Below are 20,069 nucleotides of genomic sequence, written 5' to 3'. Positions count from 1 at the left end.
GGGTTAGAAGAGTGTGGATTAGGGAGGCAGTGATCAGAAGTAAATTAGACATCTGAAAAGTGATAGGGTAAAAAGAGAATGAGAGAGGATAAATGTGGGGAAATAGGATGGAGGGAAATACATAACTAGTAATTATAACTTTGAATGTGGATGGGATAAACTCACCTATAAAACTGAAAAAGATAGAAGAATGGATCAAAAGCCAGAATTTAACAAAATATTGTTTACAAGAAACACATTTAAAACTTTGAGACACACACAGAGTAAAAATAAAAGGGTGAATTTATTATGCTTCAGCCAATGAAAAGAAAGCAGACAAAGTTAAGGCTGAAATAAATTTAATTAAAAGATAAACAGGGAAACTAGATTCTGCTAAAAGGTTCCATAAATAATATCAACACTAAACCTATATGCATCAAATGCATTAGCATCCTAATTTTTAAAGGAAAAGATAAATGAGAAAATAGCAAGGTAGAAATAAAAGGTAGAAATAGAAAAGCTATAATAGTGGGAGACTTCAACCTTCCTCTCTCAGAACTAGATAAATCTAACCAAAAAATAAATAAGAAAGAAGTCAAGGAGACAAAGAGAATCTTAGATAAACAATATATGATAGATATCTAGAGAGAACTGAATGAGAATAGCAAGGAATATATCTTTTCTCAGTGATACATGATACCTTTACAAAACCTCTCCATATATTAGTACATAAAATTTTTATAGATTAATGTAGAAAAGCAGAAATATTAAATATATCCTTTTCATGTTATACTACAATAAAAACTATAATGAGGAACCATGGAAACCTAGATTAAAAATTAGTTAGAAACTAAATAACTTAATTTTTTTAATTTTTATTTTTAGTTTACAACATTCGGTTCTATATAATTTTGAGTTCCAGATTTTCTTCCTTCCCTCCCCCCCTTCCTCCCCAAGATGGCATGGAATCCCATATAGCTTCCATGTATAACTTTTCATTGAATTAATTTACATACTAGTCAAGTTATGGAGAAGAACCATGATCAATGAAATGAATCATGAAAAAGAAGAAACAGGACCAAAAAAAAAACAACCCAAAAACAAAAACAAAAGAGAGAAAAAGGAAAAAAGGGGGGGGGCGGGAAAGGCTAGCATGAAGTGTGCCTCAATCTGCATTCCTACTTCATAGTTCTTTCTCTGGATGTAGAAAGCATTAAGATAACTTAATCTTAAAGAATGATTGGGTTAAAGAGCAAGTCATATAAACAATAATTTTATTAATGCAAATAATAATGATGAGACAACATATCAAAACCTATGGGATGCAGCAAAAGTGTAATCAGAGGAAAATTCATATATCTAAATGTTTACATTGCTGTAAGAAATGATGAGCAGGTTGATTTTAGAAAAACATAGAAAGACTTGCAGGAAACTTACCCAGCAAAACTAAGTATTATCCTACTGGTAGGAAAATTAACCATTAAAGAACTAGAAGACTTCTAAGGAAGTATTCCTGAAGAAAAGATCAGAGCTACATAGAAACTGTGAAGCTCATATACCTGAGAGAAGAGAAAAATTAAAAGGAAATGATGAAAGGGGTTGTTTCAAAGAAACCTAGGGAACTTTCTGGGAACTTATACATCAAGTGAAATCAACAGAACTAGGAGAACAATTTGTGTGGCTCCACCAATATTGCAGGGATAGACATCTTTGCAAAATTTGGGTACTTTTATCAGGATTTTAACCAACCACAATTCCAGAGGAGTAATGATGGAAAATGCTACCCAACTCATGAGGGAGAGCTAAGGGACTTGGGGTACAGAATTATATGTGTACACACACGCATACATTATTTTAGACATGGCAAGGAACTTTGTTTTGCTTTTGACTGTACATATTTATAACAGTTTCATTTTTCTTACATTCTCAATGGGACGGGGTAGATGGGAGATAATAGAGGACAGGTTTTTGTAGCTTGAAATAATAAAATTTAATTTACAAAATAATTTTTAAAAGAGATCATTTGTAACTTTGGAAAAAGTACTTTCAATTGAATGATGAGGTTGAAAGCCAGATTAAGAAAAGAATGAAAGGAAGATAATTAGAGGCATCTATTATAGATAGCCTCCTCAAGGAGTTTAGCCACAAAGGAAAGGTAGGACAGTAGGCAACAAGGATGAACAGATCAAGAGTCAGGAGTCAAGTATGCAAAGAGATTGGCAAACTCATGTGACGGGAAGGATGGTGGTGCTCTCAACATAAACAGAAGTTCAGAGGAGGGTTGGATTTGGGAATAAAAGATGAGTTCAGCTTTAGACATACTGAGTTTGAGATCTCCACAGTGCAGTCAATCCTCAACTTTTGTGGGAGTAATATTTCTGGAAAATGGCACAAAAGTAAAAAATGTGGATGTTGATACATTCAACCTATGAGAAATAGGAGGTTGGGTTTCTGTGACCACCCAAAACTGTAATCTTTCACTAGAGATTGCTGAAAAATACTTTTCTGAATACAATTCTTTATAACAAAACATTAATTCTGATATGTACTTTTGCTAAAACAGTAACCATGAGATAACCTCTAAATGCTATACACAAAATAAAGTTGGTAACATGAAAAGCATTTTTTCTCACTAGTTATTCCCTAGAATTCTGTGACCTTTTGTACTAACATCTCAATTAAAAAAGCATTGATTTCAAAAAATATTCACCTTTCATAATACGTGAAATTGATGGTGCTATAAATACCATATAACAAATAACATTCTTAAAATTAGAACATTTTAACCTGATTTTTACCTTCCACTGTGTCACATGGTGGTATGAAGGGATTGTATTATATTTCATACTGCTGTAAATATTTCTACTTTGGCCATCCTCTGAAAACCAAAGAAGATGTTGCTGCAACTTCAGTTGCTGCTGTTGGAAGACACTGAGATACTGAGCAAGGTCTCAATATCACTTCAAAGTCCAAAGGACTTGGGGTCATAACTGTAACATGAAACTTGAGTTTTAAAGGCAAACAATGAAAATATACAATGCATGCAGAGGGACCTATTTACCACAATAGTGTAAACAAGACCAGGGAAGCACCTAGTAGAATACCAGCTGTTCCATACAAACAAGTGCATTACATCTCTCTTATTTTTCTATGGCACGCATAAACCCACAAAGCAGATTCTAAAAGTAGAAAGTAGAAAGATTGAATGCTGAACTCTAAAAATTGCAAAACTCTTAACAAATCATTACAAGTCAAAGGAAAGTGAATGGTTGCCTAATGAAACAAGGATCCTATGGAAACTCAAGAGAGTACAGAACAACAAGAGGTTCCATAAAGGTTCAAAAGAAAAATGAATTCTATGAAAGAGGAAATTAGAAATGCATGTGTCCTGGAATTTTTTCTTAAAGAAATTTTTAAATTTTAGTTGATCAAAAATATTAAACCAAGATGAAGAATTTTTACAAAGAAGTGAAAGACAGATTAAGTAATTTAGAACACAAAATTATTAAGGTAGAGGAAAATCTGGCAGAAGAAAAGCAAATGTCAACAACTTCAAAGGAACATATGACCTTTTTATAGGCCGAAGTCATTTCTTTGAAGATAGGGTACATAAATGTAAAGCCAGTCAGTAGGTAAAAGATCTTTCAGGCCCATTGCATAGGCTTCAGGTGGGGCCAACAAAGGAGGCCTGATTAGGAAAAGGCCCACACCCTTTCACTAAGTGTGACACCCCAGGCTAGTTAGCAAACTAGATTTCTTTTCTAATTCCATACTTTATTATTTAATATTTTTTAGTTTTCAGCATTGATTTCTGCAAGATTTTGAGTTACAAATTTTCTCCCCATTTCTACTCTCCCCCCCCTCTCCAAGATGGCATATATTCTGATTGTCCCATTCCCCAGTCAGTCCTCCCTTCTGTCACCCCACTCCCCCTCCCCCCATTCCTTTTCCCCTTACTTTCTTGTAGGGCAAGATAGATTTCTATGCCCCATTGCCTGTATGTCATATTTCCCAGTTGCATGCAAAAACAGCTTTTTTTTTTTTGAGCATCTGCTGTTAAAACTTGAATTCCAAATTCTCTCCTCTCTTCCCTCCCCACTCATTCTCCCTAAGGCAAGCAATTCAACATAGGCCACACATGTATCATTATACAAAATTCCCATAAATAGTCATGTTGTGAAAGACTAACTATATTTCCCTCCATCCTATCCTGTCCCCCTTTACTCAGTTTTCTCCCTTGACCCTGTCCCTTTTCGAAAGTGTTTGCTTTTGATTACTTCTTCCCCCATCTGCCCTCCCTTCTATCATCCCCCCTTTCTTATCCCCTTCCCCCTACTTTCATGTGGGGTAAGATACCCAATTGAGTTTGTTATTATTCCCTCCTCAAGTCAAATCCAATGAAAGCAAGATTCACTCATTCCCCCTCACCTGCCCCCTCTTTCTTTCCAATGAACTGCTTTTTCTTGCCACTTTTATGTGAGATAATTTACCCCATTCTATCTCTCCCTTTCTCCCTCTCTCATCCCTTAATTTTATTTTTTTAGATATCATCCCTTCATATTGAATTCACCCTGCGCCCTCTATCCATATATATGTATATTCCCTTCAACTACCGTAATACTGAGAAAGGTCTCATGAATTACACACATCATCTTTCCATGTAGGAATGTAAGCCCAGAACTGGGAGATTAAATGTTTCATTCGAAGAATAGCAAGGTGACCCATAGGAAATGAACCAATCTGAATATTAAACATATGTTAGGGGAAGCTAGTGGTACAGTGGATAGAGTGCTGGCTTTGGAGTCAGGAAAACCTGAATTCAAATTTTATTTTAGACACTTACTGGCTGTGTGATCTTGGATAAGTCATTTAACTGCTGTTTGCCTCAGTTTCCTCAATTGTAAAATGAGGATAATCATACTTACCATACCAGGTTGTTGTGAGCATCAAATATGGTAATATTTGGTTGTTTTTTTAAGCATTTAGCACAGTGTGTGGCACCTAGTAAGCACTACATAAATGCTTATTCCCTCCCCCTGGCCATATATCTACCATATGAAATTACATTTAAATTCCTAAAGGAAAAGTTAACTGAATTGAAAAAAGACAAAAATCAAAACTTAATAATAGTAGGGTATTTTCATGTTTATCTCTGAGCTAGAAATAAAACAGCTTAGACGAACAAAGGGGGAAATATAGAACTGAGCAAATTTTTGGAGAATTTAGAGCTAAATGATTCATGGGCCCACTATATAATTATAATAATAATAGACATATGTTATCTATATGTGTGTATGTATGTGTATGCATGTACATATATATGTGCATGTACCCACCAATGCATACATTTCTCAGGATCACATAGCACTTTTATAAAATTGACCATGTATTAGAGCACAGAGGATTATAAATGTATAAAAGCCAAATTAAATAATACCATATGAAATAAAAATAACAATCAATACAGGGAACACAAGCAAAAGACACAGACCTAAATGGACATTAATATATCATGAAATCTTAAACAAGTAAGTCAAAGAACAAATCATAGAAACAATTAGTAACTTTGTAAAAGGCAATGGTAATGATGAGACAATATACCAGAATTTCTCAGATGCAGCTAAAACATTTCTCAGAATAAAAATTATATCATGTAAAAAGTATATTAACAAAAGAGAAAAATAAGTAACTCAATATACAATTTTAAAAATTAGAAAGCCAACTAATTAGATAAGCACAAAAGTGGAAATCTTGAAAATTGAGAAAAAATAAATAAATTAGAAACTAAAATGACTATGGAACTGATAAATGTGACCACTAGTTCTTTGAAAAAACAACAAAATTGATAAATGTTTAACCAATCTGATTAAAAAAGAAGGGGGTAGAAAACCAGATAATTTTTTAAAATGAACAAAGTAGAAACACAATAAAACCAGAAAAAATAAAAATGATAATCAAAACTTATTTTGCCAAAACACTGAAACTGATTGACTGAAGCCCTTCACAACTCTTCCCCTTCCTGCCTTTCCAGTCTTTTTACTTTTTACTCCTATCCAGGGATTCTACAATTCAGTGACCCTAGGCTTTTTTGTTTTTTCTCCCATAAAATAGCCCCTCACCTAACTCTGCCTTTTCACTTCCTCTGGCCCATCCTTGGAATGCTCTCCCTCCTCACCCCCTCTGCCTCCTGGATTCCCTTGCTTTCTTCAAGACTCAGCTCAAATCCTACCTTCTGGAAGAAAAAAAAAGCTATTCCTAGTCCCTCACCTTCACCATTGCTAGTGCCTTCCCCTCAACACTATTTCCCATTCACTCTGTATTTATTTTACCCGTGCATAGTTGTTTGCATGTTATCTCTCTGATTAGACTATGAATTCCTTAAACGCCAGGGATGTTTTTGCATGGTACCTGGTAAACAGGAAGCTTGTTGAGTGAATGAGTGGATATATAATCTAAATACTAAAGATCATCCCATGAAAAAATTAAGAGAGATGCACATCAGCTATTTTTCCCTACTGTGGGTAGAGGGAGCATTTTTAAAACTACGTATTTATTTTGTTAAATTTTTTTCCTAATTACATGTAAAAATTTGACATTAATTTTTTTTAATTTTGAGTTCCAAATTCTCTCCCTCCCTTGCACATCTTCCCCACTCCCTGAGAAAGCAAGCAATACAATATCAGTTATACATATGAAGTCATGCAAAACATATCCATAGAGGCCATGTTGCAAAAGAACACAAAAAACGTCCAAGAAAAATAAAATTTTAAAAGTGTGCTTCAATCTGCAGTCAGAGTTCATTAGTTTTCTGTCTGGATGCTGATAGTATTTTTCATCTTGTGTCCTTGGGAATTGTCTTGGATTATTGTCTTGATCAGAATAGCTAAGTCTTTTGAAGTTGATCAACATTACAATATTGCTGTTAATGAGCACAATGTTCTACTGGTTCTGTCCACGTCACTTTGTATGTGTTTGTATGACACTTCCCAGATTTTTCTGAAAACATTCTGCTCATCATTTCTTATAGCAAAATAGTATTTTATCACAATTATACCACAGCTTGCTCAGCCATATTCCAACTGATGGGCATCTGCTCAATTTTCTCATCTTTTTGCTTTTCTTTGATCTCTTTGGGATATAGATCTGGTAGTGGTATTGCTGAGTCAAAGGGCATACACAAAGGGCAAACACTAGATTACTATTGTGTATTGTGTACCTAATCTATTCCACCAATCCACCACTCTGCTTCTTAGCCAGTACCAGATCATTTGGGGACAGCGAACTAGCACAGTGGATAGTGCATCAGACCTGGAGTCAGGAAGATTCATCTTCCATCAGTTCAGTTCTGGTCTCAGATAATTACTAGCTATGTGACCCTTGGCACATCACCTAACCCTGTTTGCCTCAGTTCCTTATCTGTAAAATGAACTGGAAAAGGAAATGCAAACCACTCTAGTATCTCTGCCAAGAAAACCCCCAAATGGGGTTATGGAGAGTTGAACATGACTGAAATAACTCAATAACAATACACACCAGATTGTTTTCATGATTATAGTGAGAAGTCTCAATCAAACAAGAAATAGAGGTTGTTACATGAGATAAAATATATTTATTTCAATATGTGAAATTGAAAGTCTTTCATAATGAAAGAATTAGTAAAAGCAGGATAAGAAGAAAAATAGTTTCTATCATTTCATACATGAAGAAACTGAGATTCGAAGTGTCAGAAGCAGAGATCATCTTAACAGAATCCAAGTTTATAATTTTTTTCCACTACAATAAACTATATAATTTAAAACCCTGTTTTATTTTGCTATTTTAAAGAACAATTTTGAGGCTACATTAGAAAAGTTAGTAATATTGTTTTATTTACCAAAACTCATTGAAGCACATACATCTCTGTGTAGGTAGGTTAATAATGAGTATTTCAAGAATATTTCTGCTATATTCTGTTAAGAAGTCAGCCATCAACAAAAATCAAAATATTTTAAAATTATTTCACCAGAATAATAAGTATGAATATGATTATATTTTATAGTGTTTATATATCTTTAAATAGAATCATTGTTATAGTTTCTCTTATTAAATAAAATCCTTTTTGGTATAATTCCACTTTAAGTGAACACTTAGATCTTTAAAAATGAATTTTTATGCACCCAGATAAGACTTTATTTAAGACAATAGAAGCCATTATGTGAGAAACTGAAAAAATAGAAAGAAACCACTGCCGCCGGGGAATTCTTCTAACACAGAAAATCCCAAAGTTTGTTACAAAGCAACATATTAATAACTGGAAATGAATACTATATATCAAATACTAAGAGAATGATGAAGAAATAGTGAATGATTAGGAATGATTGTAAATATTTTAAAAGTCATTTGATATATAACCTCTTGATTTGGAATTTATTATAATTTTAGCGGAGCTGAAATGAAGTTTATCTTTATATTTAAAAGTTTTACTAAAGAGAGATAATGTTTTATAGTGGAAAAACAGTAAATTTGGAGTGAGAAAACCTGAGTTCCAATCCTAACTTTGTATGACTTTGGGAAAGTAATTTAATCTGTCTTGTACTATTTTCTCAATTGTAACTTCTAAGGTACCCTATAGATGTATGTGTGATCTACAAATAAATTAACACTTTAAAATAGGATTACAAAGGGGATATTTAACATGTTGAAAAGAATAGAATCTTCAATCTCCTGAACAGTATCTGTAACTACATGATTCTGTTGTTTTAAAGCAAGTCTGGAATTTCTACAGGTTTTTTGGAGACCTTGAGGAAACCCAATAGTTATCATTGCTTTTGGGTTATTTCATAATCTCTCCATTATTGTAAGGCACAATATTAAATCCACAGATTGAATCCTTTACTTTAGTTAAACTATGATAAAACATCAGGGCTTTTATGACTTTTTAATTTTAAAAAAATTGTCTTTCATTTCATAACTGAAAAAAACCTAGGGTTTTTTTTTTTACCTTGGCAACTGGGTGGCACAGTGAATAGAGTTAATAGAGGACCTTGTGTCAGGAAGACCTGAGTTCAAATCCAGCCTCAGATACATACTGACTATATGACCCTGGACAAGTCACTTAACCTATGTCTACCTCTTTCCTCATCAGTAAAGTAGGAATAATAATAGCACCTGTCTCCTAGGGTTCTTGTGAGGATAAAATGAGATAACATTTGTAAAGCATTTCAGGAACCTTAAAGCACTATATAAATGTTAGTTACAATTGCTGTTATCATTACCTCTGTTAATTTTTAGTGTTGTTAGACTTTAGTTGAAAAATTGATGCTTGTGTCCTATTGGAAAATAATAAATTTGAAAATTATTCTGTTATAGTCATATTTGCTATTTCCAATTTACATGTACTTAACATGTAATTCTACATATTCTAGGTTCCATTCAAACTAGACTAACCACTGTCACAAACCTTATTCCATTCTTTCCTACCTTTTGTAACTTTGTATACCATATTCTCCATGCTTGGAATGACCTCCCTTTTATTTATCCATGTTTTCCCACATTTATACCCTATCAAAATCCCTCCTTTTCTTTGAGACCCAATTCAAGTGTTTCCGACTTGAAGTATTGTCTCTGAACTATAAATTATACCTTCCCTCTTGAATCTCTCCAACTAAACTGTTTAGTACTTTTCTTATATATTTATCATAACTTGTATTATAGCTTTTTATGTAGTTGATTTCCAACTAGATCATAAGCTTTTTGAAATCAGAGAGTACACTGCATTGAATAAAGCAGATCCTTAGTAAATACTTGCAAAAGTGAGTTGAGTTCACCAAAGGAAAAAGTGAAAGGTAATGGAAACAAGTCATTCTCTCTCTGCCCAGGATAGGTGGGGAGGAGGGCTGGAAAACAGTGTAGTAAGGGACTTTTCTCACTTACTTTAATTTAGGTGCATTTTAGGGACCTTAGAGATCTGTATCAGCCCTCTTGACTCCTACCCTTTATCCTGGAAGGGAGAAGTTAACCAGGGAAAATAATTTACATGCTACATTTTCCCCTTCTTAGGATATCTTAACTCTTTCCGCAGGTAGTTAAGGGCAGTAGGGAGGTAGACAGAAAATAAGTGAAGTCTCAAACTGGAACATTAGGGGAGTCTCAAGTGGTTTGGAGCAGGTTCCAGACAGGATTTACTTATTGGGGAAAGAGATGTAAATTCAGATCAATGTCTACCTTCCAGCATGCCAGCTAGACATTTGGAGGTAGACACTGGTCAATATCTCTTACATACTGTTGACTGCATACCCTAACTAAAATGTTTTTTTTTTCTTTTCATTTTAGGCCTAGGCCATATTTATTTAAAGGAGATCATAAATACCCTACAATCACTGAGGACCTACCAGTTATCATACTTTATGCAGAAATGGGTACTAAAGACTTCAATAAATTTCACAAAATTCTTTCAGAGAAAGCTCAAAAGGAAGAAATTCTGTATGTTTTCCGACATTATATTCAGGTATATAATTTTTACATCAAATTCAGCATGACTGCTAAATTATTTCATTTCTACTCATTTATGTAATAGAAAGTTTTCCTTAGATTATCATTTTCTTGCAATGAAATAGACATAAACATCTACTAGAGTTTGCATACAACATTCACAATAATAGCTACTCACATTTATACGGTACTTTTTTTGCAAAGCACTTTCTTCACAACCTTGTGAGTTAGATAGTACAAGTATTATTCCTATATCATTATAATGATGAAACTGAGACTGAATGGTTACAAATGGATTATCTATGTTCACTTAGGTAGTAAGTCAGGGTCAGGACTCAAACTGCATCTAGATAGCATATTGGATAGAGCACTGGACCTGTTCAACCTCAGACATGGATTGTATAGCCTTGGGCCAGTCATTTAACCGGTCTGTCTCAGTCTCCTCATCTGTAAAATGGGGATAATAATAGCAACTACCTCCTGGGGTGTTTGTGCTCTAGGTTAGGGACATACAAATAGAAAAGACAGTCCCTGCTCTCGATGAGCTCCCATTATAATGGGAGAGATACATAGAGCAAAGGTTTTAGTTGCAAGTCAAACAGAAAGTTCCCATGGTCCTTGGAATAGCAAAGCAGACAGTAAGGCCACTGGGCATGTTAGTTTTATGGCCTAGTAGATTTAGAGCAGGAAGGTTTTCTAGTTTGGCCCTCTCACTTCATAGACAGTGAAACTGAGTTCCTGAGGCAGTTAAGTGAATTGTCACAGTGATGGTGAAAAGGAGGGCCAAGGCATTTTAACACAAGTCCTTCCTCTGACTTCAAATCCTATGTTCTCTGCCACTGTACCACACTGCCTCCCATGTTGTTCAAATTGATTTTTAATTTAAAAATTAAAATTTCCTACATGCTATTAAACATTCTCCAAGTTGTCCTTGTAATTTTGCATTTTCTGGATTAGGATATATGAACAAAACAAAAACAAAAATCATTTGGATTCATGGTTTTATGTGATATATGTATATTATATATATATATATATATATATATATATATATATATATGTATGTATATGTATATTTGAAATCTATGTTATTGCTAAATGTGTAATTGGAGCCCTATAACAATGATTATAATATCTAGCATTTATATAGCACTTTAAGGTTTGCAAAGCACTTCACAAATAATATCTCATTTTATTTTCACAACAACCCAGGGGAAATAGGTACTGTTATTACCCCCATTTTCAGTTGGGGAAACTGAGTGCAGAAGTTAAGTGAAAACCAAGGTCACACAGTTACTAAGTATCTATAGCCAGATTTGAATTTGGATTTTCCTGAATTCAGATCCAGCATTCTATCTACTATGCCACCTAACTCTAAGTACTTTTCAAATTATGTACATATTATGTATGTGATAATGATGATAGCTAACATTTATGTAATGTTTCAAAGTTTGCAAAGTACTTTACTCATTTGATCTTTATAACAGCTCTGCAATGTAGGTACTACAGATATTTTATCCACCTTTTACAGATGAAGAAATTGAGGCTTCAGGTGTGATTCTCCCATATTCAGATAGCTAGTAAATATCCAAAGCTGAATTTGAACCCAAGTTTTTCTGAATCTAGGTCCCACACTCTACCCATCATACTTTATTATGTGAAGGCATGATTTGTATGTATGTGCTATATGTATATGGAGACATAGTAAACATATATGTCAGGTTTGTGTTGGGGGCTGAGGAAGAGATGGCTGTGGGTGTTATTATTTATCTGTATAAGAAACTCTTAGTGTAGAAACACCCCCAATGAAGAAAATTGATAATATGTCTTGAACTCATAGTCTTGATATACTAAATAGGCATTGGCAAGATCATGTTTAGTTCAAACAGCACAGAACTGTTAAGAAAATATTTAAACAAGAGTTTCAGTTTCTTCTTTTATAGTACATGTGAGGGAAACTAGTCCTAATTTTAAATTAATGTGATTGCCTATTATCTGGGGGTATGAGCTTTAAATATTTTTGTGTACAGAATTTATCATGAAGCAGATTGTACTTTTTTCTTTCACTATTTGATGGCATCTTGCTAGATGGAAAATATAGCATAATCCTATGATGTTTTCTCTTTCTATAAAATATTACTATTATAGTTCATGAAGTCATTAGAGAATAAAGCTTAACAGAGACATTTTTACATTTTAAAAATCTTATATCTGTAAGCTAATAAGACAATTTTAATAGAAAGTTAATTTTCTATAATACATAGATGAAAGTCTTGAATAGGTATTGATGCAGTGCTGAGCACATAGAAGATAACAAATAAAATTAATCATTTCTTATGTTTAAGCAAATATCATAAGGATATCTATTAGGTATCTTGTCTTATTCTAGTGGCATATATGTATGAAATTAGTAAAATTGAATTTCTTTAAAAGATAGTTATTAACAAACTTCACCCATCAATTTGTCTAAATCAGTAAAATTTTAAGTTACTATTATTGCTTATGGATAACAATTTTAATAACACTGTGAACAATTGGCCCTGGGTTCTCAAGGATCTGGCCTACTAATTCATCAGTGTAAGTTATAGAATTAACCAGCTCAAGCCATGATTCTCACATACTAGTATGAATCCTCTAGCTCCTTAGTCTCTTTAACTCACACAGTACTACAGCCTTTCTGAGAGCTCTTTATTATTCCTCAAAGGAAAGAGAAGAGGCCTCTACTTATTTCTGTGAGTCTTCCTGAAATCTTTACTTTTAATCCTGAAACCACGTGTTAGATACTTTCTTGAACTGCCTTAGCCCTCCAGGAAGTGTTGTGGAACAGGAATTTCTCTCAGTTCTGGCACTAGGTTGTGCCTTAACACATTAAAATAGACTATATGATATATAGTAGCAAATAAGTTACTTATTGGTGTCTACATAGCTAAGGTAGAGATGAAAGTGGTTGAAGTAGCTGTTTGTAGGATTACAAGCCTAATCTTTACTGCTAAACCTACAGGAGCCCTATTCAAAGGAATGTGGAAAATGTGGCAGGAACCAGCTCCTAGGATCAGAAAAAAATATATGATTGAAACCTAGTGGTAGATATTTCTTAATTTAATTCTGTCAAAAGAGAACTTGTTCTTTACCCTCCCCTCTCAAACCACTCCTCTTTAGAATGGCCTCTATTCATGTCAAGGACATAACATTTTTCCAATTACCAAGGTTCGTAATCTCTGTCATTCTTGACTGCTCACCCTCACCCAAATGTCAGTCACTTTCCAAATCTTTCTGTCTCCATGTCTCTCATGCCCGTTTTTCTACTCACACAGTCACTATCCTAATTCAGGACTTCATTACTTCTCGCCTGAACTATTATAACAATTACCTAATTGGTGATTATCCTGTTTCAAGTGCCTCACCTCTCTAATCCATTCTGTACATGGCTGCTAAAGTCATTTTGCTAAAACACAGGTCTGACTATATTATTCTTCTACTTAATCAAGTCTTCTACTTAATCAACCCATTCTAAAATATTAACTTTTCTGGCATACCTACTTTTTCTAATCTTAAAAACATTAATCTCACTGATGCACTTTGGTCCGGGCAAACTGACTAACTGTTCCTCACATAACCACATTCCTTCTTCCTTTGTGCCTTTGCATTGGGTGTCCCTAGTGCCTGGGATATACTTCTTCCTCACCTCTGCCTCTTAGAATTTTTACTTTCTTTCAAAACTCAGCTCAGGTACCACTATTTACATAAAGTCTCTCCTGAACTCTTACCACTACCCCCATATCATTCTCCATATCTAATATGGAGAAAGAAGTAGAAAAATGTATGAAAGATTGTTTGTCTCTCCACATGACAGCATGAACATTTAGGGCTGGAAATCCAAACGTACAATCCAAACATTGTATCATAATACATTTTCAAATGGAGAAAGTAATTATGAATTTAATAAGAATTTGTGTTAATTATTAGTAAGCTAATAACTTTCTGATATTGATAATGGAAATTGGTTGTGTAACGTTTCATTTTTTAGAATGAACTACATAGCAGCATATGTTGTTTTTAACCTTAAATTTGCTTATCAGTTGATTGACTTTTAAGTAGCCTCTTTAAATGTGGTCTTAAATGGAATCGTATTAAAGTAGAAAGTTTTAAAAATTCAATTTCATCAGATTACCAAAATTATAAATAAATCAGTTTTCACACATCCTATCTTCTATTATAGCATGTGCCTAACAGTTTTATAGTTAGTCTGAGAAACTGACAAATTAGATTTCTGATGTGGGCAGAAGCACTAAGTATCTGCATATTTCAGCTCGTGTAATGAGTCTGATTATAGCCTGTTTCTCCTAGAATATAAGTTACAGAGAAAGTACCAATCTGTGTTGGTCAAGGAAGGTTCCCATGCCAATCTATCTCTATTCCATCTACAATATATGGCAGACCAAGGGATATATATATATATTTAAGAATGTCTAGCATTGGTAGCTGGGAGATGGGGAACCTCTAGAGATTTCAGAAGCAGGAAGCTATGAGAGAATCACAGCACGCTTTCCTCTTTTACATGGATAGGGTTTTTAAATGAACCTTATTTGATGAAAAGCAAAGCCATACAACTCCCTGGGAGGAAGTATGTGGCCAAATGTGTGGTGAGAGTTAAGTTCAGCCTACCATCTAGCCTATTGGCAGTGCATATGGTTTGGAGGTAACAACCAATTAGTATCATAAAATCAAAAAGTTTTAGGATTCAAATGGAACAATAATAGATGTAAATTGGTGGGATATTGTATGTGTTTTTCAAATTGAGAGAAAAACATAAAAATACTTAATTACTTCAAACTTATAATGTCAGTGTAAGAATGAAATCCTTTGCCATCATACCAGCCATTCTCAAAGCAAGATTTATCTTTTACTTCTTTGAATCTTTTGTCACTCATATCCAGTCCATTGGTAAAACCTATCTTTATCTGCTATTTAAGCATGATAGTATTGGGTCAAAATATTTAAACAGTATACTAGTGATCAGGAAATAATCAAAGGAATCTTAAAATTACCTGTACACAGACATATCTCTGTCTCTGTCTCTATCTCTAATATATACCAGACTTATTTCACTGGTATGTGGAACTCCCATTAAGGAAACTCCCACCAATGCAAATTAGCAGCTGCCCTCCAATTTAAATACTTAGCAAGTTAGCTGGGGCACTGAGTAATTGTGGATTACATAGTCAGTATATATCAGAGGCAGAACTTGAACACTTGAACCCAGGTAGTCTTTATTTTGAAACCAACTCTAATAGCTTCCCAGTGTCCTTCAGACATAAAGTTGTTTGGGGGCAGTTAGTATAAAAGAATTCCAGAATTTGGAAGAAACATTAGATTTCTTCTAATATTACCCTTATGCCAAGCATTAGTTGTATTTATTATTTCAATATCTTAAATTAGTAAACAACTCATGAAGGAAAAATTTAAGAAACTTGGCACATTAATGGATTGAAAAGATCCAGTACTTTTCATGTTTAAAAAAATTTTCAAACACCATAGGCATAAGAACCAAGGCAGTGGTTACCATACGTATATATTAGGATCTACTAAAAAGTACAAATATAACATTTATAAATTTTTATATTATTTTGATTATATATGTATAATAGATTTGCTTATTAATCTTTTACTTTTTCAGTTTCTTTTTAGTGGAATATGCTTTGTTGTTACTTTTGTCATCAAAATCTTAAACAATGTAAAAGCATATCCTAAGGTATTTCCTGAATAATCATAAAGCAAATCATATGTTTTCTATAAAAAGAAAATATTTTGGCTATGTTTTCTTCATAAACTTATTTTTTTTTTAAAAAAACAGAAACCAGGCTCTAGGAAAATGAACTTGTCTGGATATGGTGTAGAACTTGCAATTAAGAGTACCGAGTACAAAGCACTAGATGATACACAGGTTAAAGGTAGGTTCATTTCCATGTACTAATAGTAGTTTTAATGGTTATCACATCCTAAATATGCCCATTTTTAGGAAAAATAGCATTTGAAGTATAGACTAAAAATAGCCTGAGATAGTAAAAGAAAACAAAGAAGTATATTAATGAATTGAGGGGGGTAATAATCTATTTTTAAACTCATTGTATATTAACTGGTGAATTATCAAAAATTTCATTATAAAACAGGAAATTATCCAGCATGTTACTCTATTTAAGTTTGCTTTAAATTATGCTCTAATGCACCCAGTAGGTACACCTTGTATATTCTCTACACATATTTGATAGATGAATAAAGGAGTATTAATTCTCATATGAATTATATGATTCCTGGTTAGATTAGGCACTTGTAAACAAATTCACTTGGTTTACTTTATTATTACATTCATGTTCCTTAAACTAATGTTCCAGATAATTAGTTAAAACATGGGAGCCTTCAAGAAATAATGTACTTCCCCAAATTCCTCTGAAACTTTTACATATTCAGGTTAATCTGATACTATGCTTATGCATGTTTCATGATTTTCCCAACATTTATATTTTTAATGCACTAAGCTAAGATCCTCCAGGGATAAGTGAAATCTGGTCTCAGTACTGAAGGCGCTTATGTTCTAGAAGGGATGATAAGACATACATACAGGTTTTTAGTAAAAATTAGAATTATAAGTATTTAGGAAGAGTGCTATGAAAGACCTCAGATTAGGAAAGAGGCCAAGTTCATCTTGCTAGGGAGTGGGGGTAGGAGGAAGGAATTAAAGAAAATTTCTTGAAAATGGTGTTATTTAATACAGACTTTGAGTGAAACATAAGATGACAACAGCTAGAGATAAGTAGGAGGGTATTCAAAATGTAGGCAATAGCGTAACCAAAATTGTAAACACAGAAAAGCACCAAATGTGTTCAGTGTTTAGTGAATACTCTGATCTGAATAGAATATAAAATACATAGAAGAAAGAGGAAGTAATGTGGGAAAAAGTGGTAAATTGTAAGAGTGAATTGTATTGAGAGCTTTGAATGCTAGACTAAGGAGTTTGAACTTTATTTAGTAGGCAACGGGGTTCTATTGGAAGGTTCTGAGAAATGAATAATGTGATCAGAATTGTGCATTGGAAAACTACTTTGGCAGTAGTGTGTTGGCTAGATTTGAAATAAAGAGACCAGAGGTGAGTGACAGTATTGGTGAGAATGAGAATTCAGTCAGAATCAACAAGTGACTATATGTGACATGAGGAAGTGAGAGTAATCAAAAAGGGTTTAAAGTTATGGGTGTGGCTGACTAGGAAAATGGTTGTACAATTGAAAGAGAGAATAAAGTCAAAAGGAATAGAGGTTTTAGGGGAAGAGATGAATAATTCATTGTGAGATGTAAAGATCTTGAAGTGCAAATTGGACATCAAAGTTGAGAAAAGTAGATAGTTGAAAATGTGATTAGAAGGCTTGGAAGAGAGATCAGTGCTAGAGATGTATTTTGAGGGTCCTTCATATAGAAATGATGTTTGAAATGTAGGGAGTTTGATAAGGGAACCAAAAGAGACCATCCAGAGTGAATAAAAGAGTTAATAACAAAATCTTGAGGTATGACAACATTAAGGGCATCAGAGAATAAGGAGCCAATGAAAGAAAGTGCCTACAAGGTCAATATAAATTGAGGGTGACATGACAGTGAAAAAAGTTAATCCTTTGCTAGACTGCATTGAGAGGTATAATGTTCAAAATGAGGGAGGTGTTAGTTCTATTGTAAACTGCCTGGTCAGATCATACATATCATGAATATTGTGTTCATTTCTTAGCCTCATGTTTTAGGAGGAATTGACAAGCTGGACCACAAGCAAAAGTGGGCAGCTATTCAAAGAACTAAGGTTGTTTAACTTGGAGGAGTGAACTCTAGGAAAAGATGTAGTTGTCTAAATGTTAATTGATGGTGATTACTCAATGTGATGGGAATATTAGTTTTTTAAAGTTCTTATTATTAGAATGTAAACTCCTTAAGTTTAGGACTTTTCCTAGAGTTTATCTTTTTATTCTCAATGCCTCATAGCAGACATTTCACAAATGTTTATCACTAAATTGAATTGAATTCAATATTTGTCATGTGGAAGACAGGTTCTTCCTTTTTGACACTCACTACTCCCTTAGATTCCATGGTATCACACACTTCTTGTTTCTTGAATTACTTAGAGTCACTGAATGTCAACAGCTGGAAGAGACTCCATAGACCATCTTTTTCCAGCCTCTGCCTAAGCAAGAATCCCTTCTACAACTTCTCAAACAAATGGTTTTCCAGGCTCTGACTGAAAACCTTTAGAAGAAGACCTGCTACTATTAAGGGAATTGATTCTGTTTCTGGGGAGTTCTACAGCTGTAGAAATCAATAACATTTTGTATTGTTATTTTCAGTCCATTTTCGAACCTTGTGTCCAAATTCATCCATTTCTGAATTTTATTTTCTCATGTAGTACCTTCCCATACAGAGCTAATTTGGCCCCAGTTTTGGCACATGCTTTTTATATGCCTTTTTAAGGTCAGATATATTTCAATTGTGGTGTCTTCTAACCAATGTAATTCAAAATCTATTTTACCACAATTTAAATATACATGGACAAAATGTTGCTTAAATTTAAAACAGTGATAGTGATGGTAGTATAAGGATTCTCCTGCAACTTGGATACTTATTGGCTTTTATATTGCCTCTTAGAGTACATTATATTGTATGCACTCCTAATTAGGTGGTGAATAACATTAGACTTTTGAAGGAGTAAATCCTTGGTCTTCTACTCAGTGAGAGAAACAAAGGTGAAATCGTTGGATTTTAATTGTGCTTCTATTTCAACCATAATTTTGTCTATAGTATTTGTTATAAGTATTCGTTGAAGTTAATTATGATAACCACAAAAATATTCTACATTTTCTTCCTTTGCTCAATGTATATTATGATACAGCTATGAATAATACAATGATAGAGGATGATAATGAACCAACTGAAGTGCAAGGATTTCTCTTTGAAAAATTGAAGTAAGTCAACCAAACTTTCAAAATCAAATCTATGTTTTTACCAGATTAACTCTTAGAGATGAAAAAGAAAGTAACTATACCTTTCTAAAAACATGGAATTCAATTTAATTTCTGTTAGCAAGATCTTTACTTGTGAGTTATAATTGGCCACATACGGAAATTATAGTTAATATTCTTGATTAATTTGTTATTAGTTAATTCTCTTCAAAGTTAGATAAACTGTGGGCTGCGAAATGAATATTAAAAATTTCAGAAACATTTTAATCATTGAGAAGGCAACATGACATAATGAACTTTATATGCATCACTTAAAAGTTAAAATTGCTTGCATTAATTTATAAGGGATGTACTGATAGGTTAATTTGCAAGTAATAGTGCCACATATAATTTTGCTTTGAGCAATTATTTTGTGTTAACTTTTTTACTTTAAAGTGGTATTAGTTATGTTTTGTTGACTTCATGTCTAGTTGATTAAGAGAAAAAGTTTCCTGCTAATGTGTCTCTACTATGAAATAATATAATTATCAGAATAACAAAGTAATATAAGTATCAAGCAGAGTACAATCATCAGAGACAAACCATTCTATTTTTTGTACAACTGGATTTTTCTTTCAACAAAATAAAGTT

At 33.4% G+C, this 20,069-nt stretch overlaps 1 protein-coding gene across 1 annotated transcript in view; it reads left to right on the top strand.

The window, feature by feature from the left end:
* The window catches only part of UGGT2 (UDP-glucose glycoprotein glucosyltransferase 2), a 256,148-nt gene that overhangs the window by 41,247 nt on the left and 194,832 nt on the right, over positions 1–20,069 (top strand). The window contains exons 5-7 of the mRNA XM_036755774.1: positions 10,291–10,465; positions 16,304–16,400; positions 19,370–19,442. Of these exons, the coding sequence (XP_036611669.1) occupies positions 10,291–10,465; positions 16,304–16,400; positions 19,370–19,442 (345 nt within the window). The remainder of the gene's footprint in view (positions 1–10,290; positions 10,466–16,303; positions 16,401–19,369; positions 19,443–20,069) is intronic.

This window comes from Trichosurus vulpecula, chromosome 4, assembly GCF_011100635.1.
Source record: "Trichosurus vulpecula isolate mTriVul1 chromosome 4, mTriVul1.pri, whole genome shotgun sequence".
Taxonomy (NCBI): Eukaryota; Metazoa; Chordata; class Mammalia; order Diprotodontia; family Phalangeridae; genus Trichosurus; species Trichosurus vulpecula.
This window is presented reverse-complemented; position numbering and strand designations above follow the sequence as displayed.